The 19,336-nt window shown below is 40.3% G+C and overlaps 1 protein-coding gene across 1 annotated transcript in view; it reads left to right on the forward strand.

Annotated features, from left to right (window-relative positions):
• LOC117461335 (CUB and sushi domain-containing protein 3-like) overlaps window positions 1-19,336 on the forward strand; it is a 262,738-nt gene that overhangs the window by 128,230 nt on the left and 115,172 nt on the right. The window contains 4 exon segments of the mRNA XM_034103156.2: window positions 2,103-2,219; window positions 16,951-17,064; window positions 17,812-17,907; window positions 18,270-18,473. Of these exon segments, the coding sequence (XP_033959047.2) occupies window positions 2,103-2,219; window positions 16,951-17,064; window positions 17,812-17,907; window positions 18,270-18,473 (531 nt within the window).

The raw sequence follows: 19,336 nt of genomic DNA on the forward strand, positions 1-19,336 counted from the left end.
TATTTGATACTCTGTGAAACTGGGACTCTGCTGTGTCAAAATGAGTTATGTGTGGTTGTACATGTCCATCACAAAAAGCTAGACTTAAAGGAGATAATAATTTTTTTATTGATGTAGATCATTTATTGCTCATTTTAAATATGAATAAATAAAAAATTAACATTTAGAAGACACACTATGTTCAAGCATGGTGTTGTCATTACAAACATTCATTATATGAAAGGCAGGGAGTCCCTTCATTATGTGTAGACTGAACAAAAAACCCCTCTGTGTCCTAAAACATTCTAGACTTGTGTATGTCAGGTCTTACTGTGTGTGTGTGTGTGTGTGTGTGTGTGTGTGTGTGTGTGTGTGTGTGTGTGTGTGTGTGTGTGTGTGTGTGTGTGTGTGTGTGTGTGTGTGTGTGTGTGTGTGTGTGTGTGTGTGTGTGTGTGTGTGTGTGTGTGTGTGTGTGTGTGTGTTAGTGATGAGACCCTCAAAGGGTAAATAACATTACATTTCTCATATTTGAGAAAGGAAAGCGACAAAACATAGCTTACCTGAGCTTGAAGCTCAAAGAGGACACAGCACAATTTAAGCCTGCAGTAGTCATAGTCAACATAACAATCATAACAATTAAAAAAAACGAAAAATGGATTTGAATCATGACCTTAAAATCTTAAAATGACACCCCTAGTATTCAGACATCATGAGAAGAAAACTCTTTAAACACTAAACTTTCAGTTAATCTAAGCCAGTGGTTCTCAACCGTTTGGAGTGGGTCGCGGATGTGTGAGTGAAGAAAAAAAAATTGAATTTTTCTTTTTTTCTTTTGGGGGAAAAAGTCAAACTTTTATTTTGAAGGCCCAATTTTCTAACGCTCTGCATGCAGTAGGCGTTGGACTGGAACTACCGGAGACCAGTAGTCACGTAGTGATCATCTTCTCAAAACATCTTTGCTGATGTTTTTTCGAGTCTTCTGGCCAATCAGAATCAAGATTGTTGCCGGAAGTCCCCACGGAGAATAACTTTGGGGTAGAACTATTCTTTATACATCCATGGGTACAACTTCAGATAAAAATGAACAAATAATGAAATATGACCCCCGGTTTGATGATTGACAGGTCACAGAACAATGGGGGCTATCTACCCTTACCCACAATTTAAAGTAATTCACACAGCCTATCTCCTCTTTGCTCTTCTCTCTGTGAGGAGCAGCAAGCTGTCAGAACTAAGTGAAAAACAAATGGCATAACATATTATTAATATGTCGGGTAGTAATAGATTTATTTATTTTCTTCTCAGAATGTACATCATTAACAGCTCCAGAAAGGACTCTAAGATGCGACGCAGGTGCAGATCACACAGCTTATATTTAGGAACTTAGGAAGTTTGCAGGGGTATGACTTTTGGTTTAAAGCTAATAGTTGTTTTTTTCTTTAACATGTGTGTGATCTCTGAATGGCAACCTCATACCTTCCTCTGGCGTTAGAAGCACTGTGTTCCTCTTTACTGCATGATTACATGAATAGTAGTCTTTTCGAACATTCCAATTTTATACATAGAGTTTTTATAGTTCTTATCAAGATTGTAAGTACATGTCCAAGAGTGTCATAGCAAGGGCAACTGGACTTGGAATGTGCACAGTCCTCTGAGGGAAAGCGTGTTTCAGCTGAGGAGTTGATCACAACTTTCTCAAAACATGCTGCTGGGCGATACGGGCTGATTAAAGTCGAGGCGTGTGGAACTTTTGTGATTTTGTATTTTGTTGATTGATGGTGTTTTCATGTATTTTGAAGGCAAGAAGTACTTTTCCTTGCAGGTTGTTTTTCTTTTAGGATTTATCCCTGTAAACACAACTCCGACTTCCTTCTCTGTCATTTTACAATTCACTTTGCTTTTGAAAATGTCCCCAAAGTTTCTCTCGTGTCAAATTCGATTGGTTTGCTGGCCAAAATTATATTTGTCAGCAGCTAAAAGTTCAAAAATCATTTTCCAAGTCACTTGTGATGTCACTTGTGATATAAATTGCATACCTCTGCATTTTTCCAGCTCAAACACATGTTCTGGTATTGTAATCTGGTAACACTGTTTCTCTCTATCTTCCCTTCCTGTTCCGACAGCCCCCTGCGGAGGTCACCTCACAGGTTCAGAAGGAACTGTGCTGTCTCCAAACTACCCACATAATTACACCAGAGGCCAAAGCTGTGTCTATGACATCTACGTTCCAGGGGACTTTGGTAAGCTTTCAAAGCATTATTTTCACAGAGTGGGATATGTAAGTCTGTTCAACAGCTTCTTATGTTGTGTCGGTTTCCAAAAAGGATTTTACAATGAAGTGAAAGGAGGGGGCTAAGTGAGAAACGTGTCAGAGATGAGGACAGAGTATATTCTAAACCAACACAATGTTGGGTGACTGGCTGCTGTAGGCTGTTTCCCCTCTAAAGTATGACTTTGAACACAAACTAAAGAATGGCAGTGTTTGCTTGCAAGAGGCGTTCAAGCAGAATAGTATCAGGTTAAAAAAATTATTGTGCTGACAACAAAAAAATGCTCCGTTCGTAAGGTCAAACAGACGATGGCTGTGGGCAATAAATGGGACAAGCAAATTCCAAGGTTTATCCAAGACTGGACATACATAATGCAGCAAAGATCTGAAGAAAAACCTTGATGTACTTTTGCTCAATATTCCATGTTTGTCATAAAGAGCTGCAAAAACCGTGGGCTGAGGTTTTGATTCCGTAAAGCCCCGTGCTTATTAAACACATATTAATCCCCTGTGTGGTGATCCAGCTCAACAGTTTACATCCTCTGTTGCCATCTCCCACTGCTCATGGAGTCCAGGCTTTTTTTCTAAATAAATATGGCATTTAAATGCAGCCTTTGCTCAAACTCCCTGCACAGCTTAATGGACTGTGCAAGTCGCCAAGCAACATTCCCACCTGGGCCTGTGAATTTATTCCAGGGAGTGCAGGCACGAAGGCTATTGAAAAGTCCCTCTGATTATGAACAAGGCTTCTGTGGCGTGACTTGAGGGAAATGTATTCTGATGAGTAGACCAACAAAGCAACTGGGTTTCACAGCCCGGGTAGAGCAAATTGAAATTGTTCGGACAACAACTATGATATACAAAAGGAATACTACATTTCCTAAAGCAATGTGCTCTTCATTTCACTAGAAATATGCGTCTTGAATACAACATCTGACTAAAACGGACAATGCAGCTCCACCAACATCTCATGGCTTCGAGTTGTGAAAAACAATGCTCTGTAATGACAAAATGGAGCGTATTTGCACCCAGTATAGTCAGGGTATACACACAGTACAGTCAGTGTATACAGTACAGTCAGGGTATACAGTACAATATATTGCAACATCATTTATTTTCATTCAGTTACCGAAAAGTAATGTACCGACAAGTAATGCATGTGGAGTGTCCATTTGTGTGTGTTTTTAACCTCCGTTTAAAAATGAACTTGGATACATTCTCTATTCTCTGTAGAAGCTTGGCAGCTGAGTGTAGCCTGTAGACAGTGTGATAGCAGAAATCACATTTCAGCGTCTGGTATACAGGTAATTGAAATTTCTAAGCGCCTAGGGGAAACAACCAAACGTGTGTCCCAGTCTGTCGCCAACATGAACGATGGCGTGCTATAGGACTTTGAGACATTATGTCAACCTGGTTAAACTGGTATAGGTCAGTGGGAAAACTCAGGACTCTGGCCCAATGGCACCAGAGTTTTAAACAGGTCTGGCCTTGGAGGGTGGTTTTCAGTACTATGTGGATGTATGTTTTTCTTGCTGCAAAGGTACAAGGATGTGTATATCAAAATGATTATGCGAAATGATGTCGGACGATGTGGGCCGGTCGGATAAGTCACTAGCCCCCCCCCCCCCTAGCCTGAGGTACACTGGGTTAGTCTTTCTACATTTAAGTTTAATCAATTGTGAGCTCTCAGTTATTGTTGTCTGTATATGTGATAATATCAGTGCCATCACATTTGAGCTGTGGTTGCCAGACTGGCAAACAGCTATCCGTATAAGGGCTTACCTCCTGTAAGGCTGATCAGTATTCAGATGTATTACTTTAGCAGGCAGATCACAACTACATTTTGGTGGGGATATTATTAAGTTATTTGTTGTTGTAGTTCTTTGTATTTATTGTTGTAGGTCTTTGGTTTGGAACAACCATGAAAACTGATCAAATCTGAAGATTATTCGTTTTGTTTTGTTTTTCTGCTGAGGTTTTCTCAATGCACGGTTTACACTGTGTGTTTATTATTCTCAGGTTGTCTGCTGAAAGAGTTGTGTAAGTTTATACATGTTATGGAGGTTGGTAGGTATTTAGTTTAGTGGTATCATATTAACAGTTTGTGTTGATGTAATGTATTTTGCACAAGCTGTCGTGCTGTCTGACTGATTGAACAGAGCCTTTGGATGGGCGCATCCCTCCCTGTGTCTGTCTCCATGTTCCTTTAGACAGCCTTTTGCCATGCCAAATGTTGCAGTTGACTATACTAACATAATGTAAGCACATAATAAACATCCATCCACAACATCATAATGCGCCACAGTGTAATTTAGTTCAATTTTGCCCTAAGCATCCCCTCAATCATACAAATAAATGTATGTTTTTGCATAGGACTCGCTCGTCCCCCATAACACACATTTAGATACCAAGTTGTATTCTCTTTCCCTTCCCATGCATGTTCATATAGACATGTATGCGCTGAATTCCAGTTGATGATCATAACAATTATGAGAAAAAATTGATCTGGCAGTCGACACAGAGCATAGGCAGTAAAAAGGCTTTATAATCATTGGTGAGCCATCATGTTTTGGTAGCTCAGCACTCATACTTATGAACTGTGCATATCCTATTCTAGTTTGCACCATTCAGACATCATTAAGGTACAATGTGCATCTGTCTTGCCCTTTAATGTTGAATTATTCTGTTAGAAATAATGGTTGTAGTCATTTTTCAAACAATAGCTCGCCTCCTTTTTTAAAACCGATGAATTATTCATTTCACACAACCTTTGCCTTGGGCACTGCTTGTAAACATACAGACATACAATGCCCCACAGGAATTCACTCTTGTTTACATCAAGGCCGCTGGTTCGTGTGCAACTTTTTTGCCTTACGGCCCGTCCACACAGCGGCGTGCGTTGAAGCTTCCAACGCTTCTGCCCATTCACTTTGAATGGGGTAACGTCACTTTTAGCCGAACTGCATTTTGGGAAGCGACGTGGAGCGTTGCTCGCTTCAAAAGTTGAGCAATGTTCAACTTTTGACGCCTCGACGGAGGCGTCAGCCAATCGAGTCATATGCCAGTACAAGCTCTAGCCAATCAAACCGCGTGCTTGTGTGTCTGGGGTGGGAGATTCATGTGATTGGTTGTTGGTCGAGTGTCAGACACGCCCGCCGGCAAGCGTCAACACACGCCGTTGTGTGGACGAGCCGTTACGCTTTCACCACTGCATAATATGTTATTACGTAAAAACTGGGAGACTGACAGTTGAAATATGTTGACATCTAAATTGGGTGCACTGGTAAACAGGCTGAAATTAATAATAAAAAACATTTTTTATCATTATCATTTTATCTATGACAAAAATGCCAAAGTAAGCTTCAAGGTAAAACATTTTTTCTTTTTTCGCAGCTTCACTTTGTATTGTTTGTATTTAGCCTTGAGGATTTGTTTGTTTGGTACAGCATCCTTTGTGAAGGTTTGATTGCTTCAGAGAGGAGCACTATTCTTCCATTTAGCCATTTGTCTTGTGTCTACTTTCTCTTTTGTAATGTAACATGTGCTTTTTTGTTTTGAATTGTGCGTAAAATATCCCCAAATTAGATATAGCTACACTAAGCCTAAATATCATTAGCTTTGTAGATAACCTTTGAAAATCTACTTTGGATCTAAAAATCTCATAACATTTGATATAATTGTCAGAATCCATTCACATGACTGAGGTTTAAAATGTAACTCTTATTGTTCTCCTCACAACACTCTGAAATAGTATCACTATATATTCCTCCAGCTCTTGACATGTATCAGATATATAACCATCATAACTCTATGTATTTATGGTTGACTTTACAATAGTTGCATAATGAGTCGTTTGGGAATATAAATTCATAAACATTTAGTCACTTCTGTTGATCTGCTTAAGGCTTTTTTTATAGCTCCAGTCCATGTGCCTACATAATACTAAAATCAACATATGCATGCTGTTTGCCACAAAATGTGTCAGGGGGTGAGGCGGCAGCATTGACAGATTGCAGTAATAAACCTGGGCTGTAACAAGATGGACAGAGAATGATTGAGAGAGAGCCTACGAACGGTAAAGGGAGTGAGTCTAACGACGAAAAAGAAGCACATAGATCTTGGTTGAATGTGAGAGGCTCACAAAGAACAAGTTGGATGGAGGGAGTGATAATGAGTGAGAAAGTTATCATGGGCGAGACTGGGAATGAGAACAGGGGGAGAGAAACAGAGTGCTGCTGAGAGCGATCATAAAGAACGTTGACCCTGGGGGCTGATTGTTGACTCATCAGTGATGTTCGCTCGAGAGTAAGATAATGCCTGGGACCACCTTGGTACACGACTTGCTACATCCACACAAAACCATTACCGTGTCTGTCTGCATCAGCTCACAGTTGATACACGACTCTCAGTGTGGTTAACCTAATATGAACTGTGAACTCGGATCCGGCCCCACCTTGAACTTGTTTTTTCTATAGGGCGTTACCAAGCTTCTAGGAAATGAGCCTGGCGTTAAAGACTTTTGTAGTGGCCAAACAGTGTTAATTCTTTGACAGTCTGTGACGTCATGTAGGCCCAAAACGAGTTTCTCAAATTGACTTACATGGGAAAAGAGAAGTCTGTAAATCAGCATATATATATTTTTTATATATCAATATTCCAGGCTTTGATGGAGCGGATTTGGAGGCGGGGTTTAAGGACAAAACCAGTACCCATGCAAGTCCCCAGATGATCTTGGTATTTTTATACAAACAGTCAAGCCAATGTTTTGCTTCATAGGAACTTGTTTAGGAAAAGACAAGACCCCGCCTTCAATGCTGTATCCAGAACTCTTTTTACATCCACAGGCTTTCCACGTAGATTTGTCTCTGGATTGTGTACTCGGTGTATGTCAAATTTGATTGTCCAGCACTCAGTTGAAAGGCTGCATTGACTGGTTTTGACAACTTATATTTTTCAAGTTAATGAGATGCTGTTTACCCGTTGAGTGTCTGTACACTTTTTTTTCAAGTCAACAAGTATAAAATCACGATGGTAAAAGGTACATCCAGCACTTGTGGTTAAAGTAGCAGGGAACATATCCTTTACGTCGTCCTACCTTCTCTTCTCTCTCGAGGTGACCATTACTTACAGCTTTCAGTCCACAGAGAGGAGATTTTTTACCCCAGATAGAAGCCTAATGGACTGTATGCAGGTTCTGCCAAGGTGCAGCCACATACTCTGTGCCAAAGAGGCTGATACGATTTGACTGTGATAATGGGACATTAAAAATATATGCGTCTGTGCTGGCATACAATCCCCCTGGTTTCTGTAAATGAGGCTTGTGTATGCTGTCACAGCCCAAGGTCTCAGAAGACCTGTACTGCCACAACGCAGAGACGACAGGTAGATCTTCCATAATTCATAGCCAGAAGGACAAACATATGCTGACATTTTCCTTAACTTTTGCTTCTGCCTATGCTGCGGGTGTCTTTAACACCTGACATGGACTTTTTGCATATTTTGCCTTCAGGCACTTGTAACCAAAACAGTGGCTGTAGGCCAACATGGGCTGGGCTTACATTCCAGTTACATTGGGAGTTACAGGAAATCTACTCCGGCTTTCAGGTAACATGAAAAAGCAAATGGACCCCTCTAGAGCCAGTGTTGGTTTGTTTGCTTTGCGCTTCTGCAGAAACATGGCGGTGCAAACATGGTGAGCTCCATGGAAGGACCTTCTTCCTATGAAGATATGAAAGGCTTAGTCTAAGCTAAAAAAACACAATATTTAATTCCGGGTTATTATACACTAATGAAAACAGTTGTGAATATGATATTCAGTTAATTGTAATAGATCTAACTAAACACTAAGCATTACATGTTTCAGTGGTTTACATTTAATCATGGCACTGCATATAAATGACAGCTACTCTTTTACAACACTATAAGCAAAATTCCAGGTAGTAGTTGTTTAATTGGATGCATAAAAAGAAGAGGAGAAAAGCCGGGGCTGTATAGAATCCTGTCACCAGACTTTCAGAACATTGACAGAAAGAATCATTTTTACCTTCCGCATTTTTTATTCACCAAGATGGTTTGCAAATATGCTGGCTGTACACTCTGTTTACCCTCTCACAAGATGTCCTCTTCATCTTACCTAAAGAATAATTGACTTCACTGACACTGACACTTGACGTTGGAGGGCCTCGTTCAGCTTGACTGTTGGATAATATCCCTTTCCCTGTCCCTTTCAGAGTGAAGGGCAGATGGAGAGAGAGGCCAAATTAATTTATATTTTCGATTATTAGTTTTATCATTTTACATGAGAACTAGAGCCTATGCTTTTACTGTTATACTCCATATAAGATACATATCAGAATGTCACCAAGAATCGATGTACACGCTTTTGTTGCAATTTAGCCATATACATAAGGTAGCTTTGTTTCCATTTTATGTGTTATGCCTGAAACATGGAGAAAGTGGTAATCTAATTCACAATCTTCCAATACTTCACATGGTTGAGTGGTTAGCCAGTCGTCTGGATAGTGCATTTCTAATAATTACATCACAGGAAAATAATCTCTGTTTTTATAGATTTATTTTGAAATCCATATCCAGTGAAATATAATGTGGTAACCCTGTTATGGTAATACTGGTTGTGATAGTGTACATCATTGCTCATCTAAATATTGTAATACTAGGTGCTACTACTTTTACCACATTGTCTAGTGGTATCAGCTGCTTGACTGCATTGAAATAACATGAATCCGTCATGTTGTGAGGCGACAATGATAACCTCCGTGATCCCATACCTGGGACTCAAAATGCTGCTGAAAAACATAACCCGCAGGCAATCCAGGAGCATATTTGTTTGTATAGGTTAACATAGCAACAGAGAAAACCTATACTTGCAGAGGCATTATAGACTTGCTTATTTGAACCCAACCAATCATACCGAACATATAGAACATCTATGTTGCTGCTCAGAGAGACAAAAGATCATAGATGCTGGTACGCAATGTATATTTGTGTTCAATAAGACCTGTTGCTAGAGTACCAGTGTATATATAGGCAAGATACTGTACACTAATTCATACAAAAGGATCTCAAACTTGCACTGGCATTTGTATTCCTTGCAAGCATACATTCGTGTTCTGATAAACCATCAACTTGACACAACCAAAAAAATATGTTCCATTGGGGCATACTCATTCATTTTGTAGAGGGATATCCAATAGCAAAGGGGACAGAGACAATGGACTGAAATAGCCTTTCTAAGATTATGACATTTCTCTTCTCTGCTTTAATGAGCCTGTCTGCAGCACACGCCCTTGTTTTTGACAGTGAAAGGTCCTAAAAGCTGAGTTGATAGGAAGCCAGAAGAAAACAGAAAAGTGGAGCCAAAGTTTTTGGTTTGGAAGCTACACAATATACATGTTTTTATGTAGTGTAATAGTGCCAGGTGTTTTCTTGGCACACATTACTCTTAATACCACCTGAGCACCATTTAGACCCAACCGTCTACACTTTCTTCGCATACTTGAAACAAGACTAGTCTCAAAGCACTCATCATCCCAAAATGGTTCCAGGAACATGACAGTGATCTTCATTTCCTACACTTCCCTGCACTTTCTCTAGATCCCAGCCTAATGGAGCACCTTTGAGATGTGCTGGCAAATGGATTTCCACAGTGTGAATGCACGGGCAAATATCTCTAGAAACTGTGTGTATTGAGTCAGAATGTACCAAGAAGTAGGAACCATTCCTTTGTTGCATTCATTCCTCAAATAATTTAGATTGTTTTTGACATAAAAATGTATTTTGCAACTTAGGTGTATTTTATGAAGATAATTTCTAAGTGATAAATGTATGTGACGGTGCTCTCTTTCCAACCCCTTTATATCCTGTAAATGACTCCTTATATATGATCATCCAGAATGTATTGCTTTAATCCTATAGTTAATTTAAACAGTCCCCAATACCATTCATATCTGTCAGAAAGCCCCCCAAGGAATAAAGAAAACCTTGTTACATTTATCAAAATGACTGCTTTCAAACTGAAGGAGAATTAGATTACCATCACATGAGACTTGGATCAACCTGTAGTTATACTTTTTTTTTCATTACTTAAGCCCAGCAGGCATAGCGATATCGGATATAAAAATGCATGAAACTCATCATCTAATACCCAAAGTGGTGTCCGACTAAAGCGACTTAATGCTGTGGGATAATTCATGTTGTCCATTGTTCAAGTGCATTAAGTTACACTACCATGACTAGGCCCAGAGGACAAAAGATTCATCATAGTCCTGCATAAATTAGGTAACAAGTTTACAATGATTTATTGACTTAATATCTGGATGTGATTACAGCAAAGGAGCAGATTGGAGTCATGCATGGCTGGCTTTGGATTAGAGGCAGAAATGAGCAACGCTGTACTTGTGAGAGAGAGTGTGTGTGTGTGTGTGTGTGTGTGTGTGTGTGTGTGTGTGTGTGTGTGTGTGTGTGTGTGTGTGTGTGTGTGTGTGTGTGTGTGTGTGTGTGTGTGTGTGTGTGTGTGTGTGTGTGTGTGTGTGTGTGTGTGTGTGTGTGTGTGTGTGTGTGTGTGTGTGTGTGTGTGTGTGTGTGTGTGTGTGTGTGTGTGTGTGTGTTCACAAAGCAGGGGAGAGCAGCCTATTAAACACGGTGTTGGTATGCTAATACCACAGCATTGAGCCGTCCCTAAGGGGGAAATCATCTCTTATTCAGACCCTGGTTCAGCCATAGGCAGCCTCACTATTCAACAGATACAGAAACATTTATTCCTCTGCTGCTCTGTGTGAGTTCCCCTTTCTTGTGTCCAAACATGTGTGCAGGTTGTCATTTGACTTTGGCCATTGTGAGTTCAGTCATTTTAAAGGCACCTTTTTTATAAACATATTTTTTGCAGAATGACAAGAATTGATACCTGAATTTAGTTGTTTGCTTTGTGATCAGCTCAATCCCCCATTGCAGCATTGCCTCCACTGGCTGTTAGGGGTGCTTTGCCTCTCAGTTTTGTTTCTTACTCTGCCTCTTACTCTCTCTCTCTTGCGGTGTCCGTCTTAGTTATGTGGCTGGTATAACAGTCTTACAGTGCTGAACTGCGAGGCTACATGCCAGAGGAGAGCCCAACTGCTACTGCTTAAGTGAAGACGACAGGAAGCTGCTCCATAATTCATAGCCAGAAGGACAAAACATATGCTGCCATTTTTTTACCTTTAGCAATTGCCTCTGTTACCAGTGTGTTGTTTACACCTTTTCATGAGGGTCTTGTGTATTTTGCCTTTGGGCATGCAGATGTAGCGAACACATTGGCGAGAGCTATTACTGGCCAAAAACAGCCTTCCTTTGTACTTAGCAGTTTTGGTCATTGGAAGTCTGCTCCTCACATTTTGATCCACTTATAGTTAACCTGCATTTATACCAACTAGAGTGGCTACTTTAACTAGTTGTAAACCTGTTACTTTATTTTGATGACACATTTAATTCAGTTGTGTTTACAGTAACTTCTAGCATTTGTATTAGTTATAATGTTATTATGTTGTTATAATTACATCTAATTTACAAACATTTTAAAAAGTGTTACTATTATTTGTGATATTAAAATAGTGAAAGTCTAAGCAACACATTAGTATTTATGAGATGAGATCTTGTTTTTCTGAATAGTGTGTCTAACAGCCATCCCACACACTGGATGCATTTGGGAATTCAATTTTGTTTAAGGGGTTAAATATCAGTTTTTTTAATTATTTTTTTTTCCTAACCTTGTTCCCTTAACAAATACATCTTATGTTTTAGATTGTTTTCCTTTTTTTTCTAGCTCGTAGCTGAACACAACCAACTCAGTGCCTGGAGCCTGAGCTGCAGGTTGGGTGTGAAATATGTTCCATATGATAGGGATGGCAGAGTGTATGGTCAGTTACCTTGGTGTTGTGATGGGGGTTTGCCTAAACTGTAGGAGAAGCCTGTCGTGTCCTTTACATCGCCTCATTTAACATCCAACTGTTGTTGCCTGATTGGAGACCAATATAAGCTGGCGTTTGGGAAAAACATGGTGAGCGTGCTGATGACCTAATGTTACAACATGTGTAAACACCAATTCTCAAAGAGTCGAAGGTGAGGGAGAAGCAGTTAGTAAGAAGTACTTTTTTTGTAATGCACCAACATAGAGTACAGTACTATTTAGCGCATTGGCATGCACAACAGAACAGACAACAACCTACATGTTACCACGGTAGTAGTGATCCAGTCGACCATGTCTATTCATTTGGTTAGAGACAGATCTGATTATTTTCAAGGTTGTGTACACATCGATACAATCAGGAATGCTTGATTGGAAATATTCATGCAGGAAATAATTGAGAACCTTCCAGATTAATTATCATACATTTGCTGTTAGTTAGTTAAATGAAGATAAGAATGAATTATTTCCTTTGTGATAAATGATGATGTTCTCACATAACATAAATTATAGAAGTTTATTTAAATTAAAGGTCAGACTCTACAAAGACATTGTCCAGATGTCCTCTGTTCTTCTGAAGAAAAGAATAACACCAAAAACGAAGGTGTTTTGTAGTTTATATTTTTTGTTGTGCCCCCTAGTTTTGCCCAGCAGACAATCTTATTGCTTTTTTTTCCATAAGTGTTTGGAAAACTAACAGAGATTAAGGCTGCGGCCCCACGAGGACGAATTTGGTCGTTTGCGTTACTGTTTAGTGTCATATAGACCGTTCGGCCACACGAGGACGACCGAATATGGCACTAAACGACTGAGGAAACGACAACGGGTCCCAAGGTGGATAGAAATGCATACGCCACTCTCTGGGGGGTCAAACAGCTCCGTGTGTGCGCCCTATACGGACATTTTCAGATCACTGATAGTGATTGCGCAATAGCCCCGCCTCTCCCCACCTCTTCTGCTCACCTCCGCTTACCCCGCGCCAGTGCTGAAGTGTTTCGCCACCAACAACAACAACAATGGCGGATCGCAGAGTTGCTATCGTGCTCCGGACGCTATTGACCATGCTACAGTTGTTTGTGCAACATCTACAGCAATAATGATGAGGCAATAGCCCCGCCTCTCCCCACCTCTGCTGCTCACCCCCACGTCAAAGTAAACTGCACCCTGAATTCAGATTATTTATCTTTCTCTCGCGAGTGAAGTCTAATCTGACAGGACGGAGACACGCAGCTCTGCCCACCTACAGCTCCTCCCGCTGCAGCAAAACACACACTTCAAGTCAGATCATCACCCTTAGCTATTTTAATTACCTCTCAAACTCCCTAAACTAGTTATAAATATGTTTATTTTTTACTGTCGGCCGGGTCACTCATTACTGGATCAGCTGCTGCATGAGACAGACACTGACGCTGTCCGAAGAGAAGGAGGAAAAAGAGAGGCTCCGTGTATTTTATCATTATATTATATAGAGTCGTTATTCATTTGTTTTAAAGCTCAATAAATAACAAAGAAGACCTTTGACCGGCACTTTTATAATTTTGTCCGGAAGATTTCAACTTTAATACATGCTGACTGGCGAAAAACTCTGCCCGGTTCCCTCGGCCCCCACCGCGGAGAATAAACAGAAGGGCAACCATGACAACCATGCTTCTTCGCTGCTTTTGTGGAGGAAGTTACAGCGCCACGTAGAGGCTCCTGCATATGTACTGCAGCTTCTCCAGCGGTTGGAGCTAAACGGAGCGGTCTCGTGTGGGCAGACACTATCCGGATAATTATTGCATGTGGACGGAAGCCGTTTGCGATTGCGTTTGCGTTAATCCTATGCGTTTAGCCGTTTTCGTCCTCGTGGGGCCGCAGCCTAAGTTTAGGAACGTCTTGTCCCAAGCCAAGTTAAACAAACTCGCAAGCAAAGAAGAATAAACTTGCATAGGTAACTTTCATGTGCATGCTATAGCTAATTACATGCTGCACATTGTAAAGCATCCTGCAAATGTTACCTTAGATGCTGGTGTGGTTCTTACCCTTCAATACCCAAAACAACACAATGTATTCCCATGATACGGAAGCTACAGCACAAGATTGTTTACTTTTCTTTTAGTTCTCCTGCTGGGGCTCAGCCTCACAGCTGCTGTCAATCCAACACTCACTAAAAGTTCCCTCAAGCAGCTAAGAGGGAATGGAGCATTTCTGAGAAGACTAAAGACTTTCTTTCCATATTTATTTTTAATATAATGCCAACATTATCTATGATTGCAAAGAGGGATGACCAAATATGACTTCAGTTTGACTTTCAGTGTTGCACCGTTGTTTTCTGTAAAGGTTATTCTCCACATGTTAAATGCCATGGCATACAAATGATGGGTACAACGTTCAAGGGACTACCATATTATTGGTTGTTAAGATAATGTCACATCAAGGTTTGCAGCAGGTGAGCAGATAATACTTTGCTTGAGGAAATGGTGACCTATAAAAAAGATACTGTCCTGGAAGCACCAGATATGTATTGTAGCTGTTGACTGGACTCTTGGATTATTTCTCATTCAAGTGAATTTATTTGGACATTTTGAGGACAAAGCTTGGTGTTATGACATATGGATAAATGTATAACAGGTTTACAAAATCAAAAAAATAACCTGCTGGTTATATTGGAACTATTCTATACTAACATTTATTTGACATCTGTTGTAGGACGTAAATATTATAATATTATTTTCCTACATTTTTGCAAAAATAAGATTTTTTTAATATACATTTTAATCACAAGAGCGGTGACATTAGGTACCCTACCTGACTAATTGGTGGACACGATTTCTCTAAAAGGATACAAAAATGTAATTAATTTCCCCTTATACAGTATCTGAACCCCAGATTATCTAACTGACTCACACATGCAAATAACAGTCATAAAATGTACATTATATTTTATACTTCTTGTATATGTTCCTTCAATTCACAGAAACTACTGTACTGCCTTATTGTACAGTGTCCCAACATATGCCAATTTTCTTTTGTAACTAAAATTCCTCAAATGGATTTGCACTAATACAGGGGTGGCCAACCAGTCAGAGGTAAAGAGCCAATCATTTGAATGTGTTGCACTGCAAAGAGCCACATCATACACACAGGCACAGATGCTGGGTGTATGTCCCCGACCTCTCTCTCTCTTTTGCTCTCAGCCTTTCTATGTGCTCCCTAACTTTCCCTAACCCCTCTCTTTTTCTCACACATACAAAATTAAAATCTAAAAATGTACAATAATTGACACACACACACACACACACACACACACACACACACACACACACACACACACACACACACACACACACACACACACACACACACACACACACACACACACACACACACACACACACACACACACACACACACACACACACACACACACACACTCAAAGACACACCCTCCCATAGACACACACAGCCTCTCACAGAAACACATACAGACAGATTTCCTATAAATGTCACAGTCCATGATATTAACAGAAATTGACTCAAACCTCTCCTGCCAGTATTAAGACCAGAGGCCAGTTATAGTCAACCATTAATATTGTGTCTCTCACACAAACTCTCAGTTCAAAACAGTTGAAAAAAGTTGTTATCATACTATGCATGTTGCTACTTTGAAACGTGCAGAGGATGCGGAAGGGGCTCAAATGCATGAAAGGGCACATTTGCGATTTTTGTTAATAATTTAATAAAAATATACCTGGACTTGTTTCTCTCTGTCTGTATCTCACACACAGATTCATGGCAGTTGTTTAAAAATGTAAATAATTGAAGTGTATTTTAGTTAATTCTCCGAACATGACATCTCAACTTTTACCTAACCCTTTGACTGACAGAAGCTCTGCTGACAGAGATGCACTCTCTCTCTCTCTCTTGTTTATTTCTTTACCGCGAATCACCAAATTCGGGAGTCCTTCTGTGTCAGTTGCCAGCTTTCCGGGAGCAGGCCTTCTCACACATATACCACTGCAAGTTGTTACCGTTTTGATTTGACAACATTATATTGAGTTATTACGGTTTTATCTGAGTTATATTTCTGCCGATCGGAAGCAGATCTCTCCCTTGATTGTCACATCGCGACCGCCTCCAGTACGGCAGGATCTGCATTCTGATTGGCTAAAGCACTTCTTTGTTGAAAACTCTGTAACGATTGGGCTGGAACTTGTGTGTTGTTAAGCCTTTGTGAACTGGGATACATATGCGCAACAAAAAAAAAACACACAATTAAAATTCGATATGAACTGAGGAGCCGCATGAGACTGGGCAAAGAACCGCATTCGGCTCGAGAGCCGCGGGTTGGCCACTCCTGCACTAATAGTTCATGCATTTTTTAAATCAAGTTTTAGCCTATTTAAAGTCTAAGTGTTATGACTAATTTGTTGGATTGAAATCTGTTCATGGTGCCCATCTGGGGAGAGGCGCATGCAAACTAGCTCGGATACATGATCCTTAAGCGAAAGGAAGTATTCCAGTCAAAACAACTTTAACCTCTGTGTTACTGGTTCAACATGTCAACTATTCAAAGCAGCAGCCAGACTCTTGAAAGATTATTGGAAACGATAATAAAAAATGTATTATCACCAGCTTCCTTGATCATTTCCTACCAGGGAGAATACAAGCCCCAGTGAATGGGCTGCATTGCGACTTGTCATTTTAGTTTACCACACTCATGTTTTGATGTACCTCGGTTTTCTGTCCCCTTCTTTCTTTGCAGTGCTGTTTGGGCAGTTTGTGGTATTCCAGACTTTGAACAGTGATGTGGTCGAGATCTACGATGGATCCTCCACAGATTCAGCCCTTCTTTCCTCTATACATGGGTCACACTCAGGTAAAAAAACATACCTTTGGATAGGGCTGCTCGATTATGGCAAAAATCATAATCTCGATTATTTGGGTCAATAATTGATATCACAATTATTAAAATATGATTAATTGAGCAGCCCTACCTTTGGAACCCTTAAGCGTAATGCCTTATGTTGTTTTTGACTCATAAGTCTGAGTAGTTCTGTTAAGCACAGGATTGAGTTCTGCAGGCAAGAAAGCACATTCTTCTCTCAGCTCAATTCTAATCAAATTACACTTTTTTCAGACAAATCAAAAATCAAATATTCTACCAGCTTAATGATGCTAAGTAACGATTTGTTTCCCTTCCTACATTTCTGTTATGATGATGATAATGAAACAATGATGATACATAATACATTGTGATTACAACAGAATTAACTAGGATCCCAATACAAAATAACAAAAGGAAAACCAGCTGCTGTAATTTATTGTCATATTATTCTTGATTACACTGTGACACAGTAAAAAAATAATCAGGTCAGTCAATTGTAGCAATAACATTGAAGATATGTTGTAGATCAGATTAGACTCAAAACTAAATCATACTGACATGTTACACATAACTGAATCAATAGTCTCACTCTTTTGCCCTAATTAATTTAACAGTTAATGAGGTCATGCAGAGCTTGTGTTTATAAATTGTCCATTATGTGTTAGTAAGTGTAACTATTATCTGTTGACAGCATCTTCCTAAAGAGTCGATGATACTTCCTTTGATTCTGTATTTTAGGAGAGACGCTCCCTTTGAGTTCAGGAAACAAGATTACACTCAAGTTTACCACAAATGGAACAGAAACAGCCAAAGGATTTCACTTTGTCTACCAAGGTAAGGCTGCTTTTTCTTATACGTTTTCAGAATTCTGATGGGGAATCTTATTTGGTGCATTGAGTGTGTTTGCTTGATTTTGGAAAAGAAAGATACTTTAGCCTTGCACTCATCACATAAAGGGCTTTGCAGCAGAGTGCCATTGGCTGCGGCTAGGCATGGCTGAGCAGAGCAGGATGATGTGGAGTCAAACATCCCATCCTGGCACGACCACGGGAGAGACTAATGACGTGCGAGGATATTCACAAGGGCTTCAAGATTCCTCCCTGCCTGATTTGTCTTGCCATCTCTCTTTCTCCTGTTGCCTTCCTCCCTACCACACCCACCCACCTCTCTTTCTTTCTTCCTCCCCTCTTCTGTAGCTGTCCCCAGGACAAGCGCGTCTCAGTGTAGCTCGGTCCCTGAGCCCCGGTTTGGAAAGCGGATAGGGAACGACTTTGGCATCGGTATGGTGGTGCTGTTTGAATGCAATCCAGGCTACACGCTACACGGCTCCAATGCCATCAGGTGTGAGGCCGTGCCCAGTGCCCTGGCCCAGTGGAACGGCACTGTGCCCACATGTGTCGGTAAGCTTCCTCATCCTCCAAACACTCGCCTCACCCCCTGCATGCACACACTCAAACACTGACACACAGATTCAATAAGATGCAGCAGGTGTCTGACACGTTGGTGTCTGTTTTTTCTACTCATTATAAATCCTAATTCCAACTATGGCCAGACAGTTCAGACAACAAGCAAAAAACAAGGACAAACAGAACAACAAAGTGTCACATCAATTTTCTTTTCAGACAAAGGATTTCTGTTCCTGTACCTCTCCAGACAAATGGGAAAACATAATGGCATTATGTCCAACACTCAACACTCTCGGGTTATTTTTCTAAGTAGCCCACACCTCCCTATGCACTGCATAAACTCAGTTAACAATTTATTATGTGATGCAATAAAACAGATCTGCAATAGAAGGTGTTTCTAATAATGCTGTCAAAATTATCGCGTTAACGGCGGTAATTATTTTTTTGAATGAATTGCGTTAAAATATTCAACACATTTAACGCATGTGCAGAATGGCCCGCCCCATACATCCCACCAGTGGCAGCGCCAGGGTATGGCTGGGGTAGGCTATACCCATACCAATAAATGGCATAGCCCCACCATGAAAAATGATGTTAAAGTAAGCAAAATAAAGTCTGCCAACTCGTAATTGCACAGACAGCAGTTAGTAAGATTGATTTCAGTAGCCACTTGTCTGGAAATACCCAAGACCAGAAACGGTTTTGAAAACTTTTGTCATGTAGTGATCATCTTCTCAATAGAACATCTTTGATAACGGCGTGGTGTTGTTGCAGGAAGTCCCGACGGAGAATACTTTTGCTGTAGTACAGAGGTGCACATAACTGGTACGCAGGTTATGTGCGTAATCTGAAATGCG

This window comes from Pseudochaenichthys georgianus, chromosome 16 (assembly GCF_902827115.2).
Source record: "Pseudochaenichthys georgianus chromosome 16, fPseGeo1.2, whole genome shotgun sequence".
Classification (NCBI taxonomy): Eukaryota; Metazoa; Chordata; class Actinopteri; order Perciformes; family Channichthyidae; genus Pseudochaenichthys; species Pseudochaenichthys georgianus.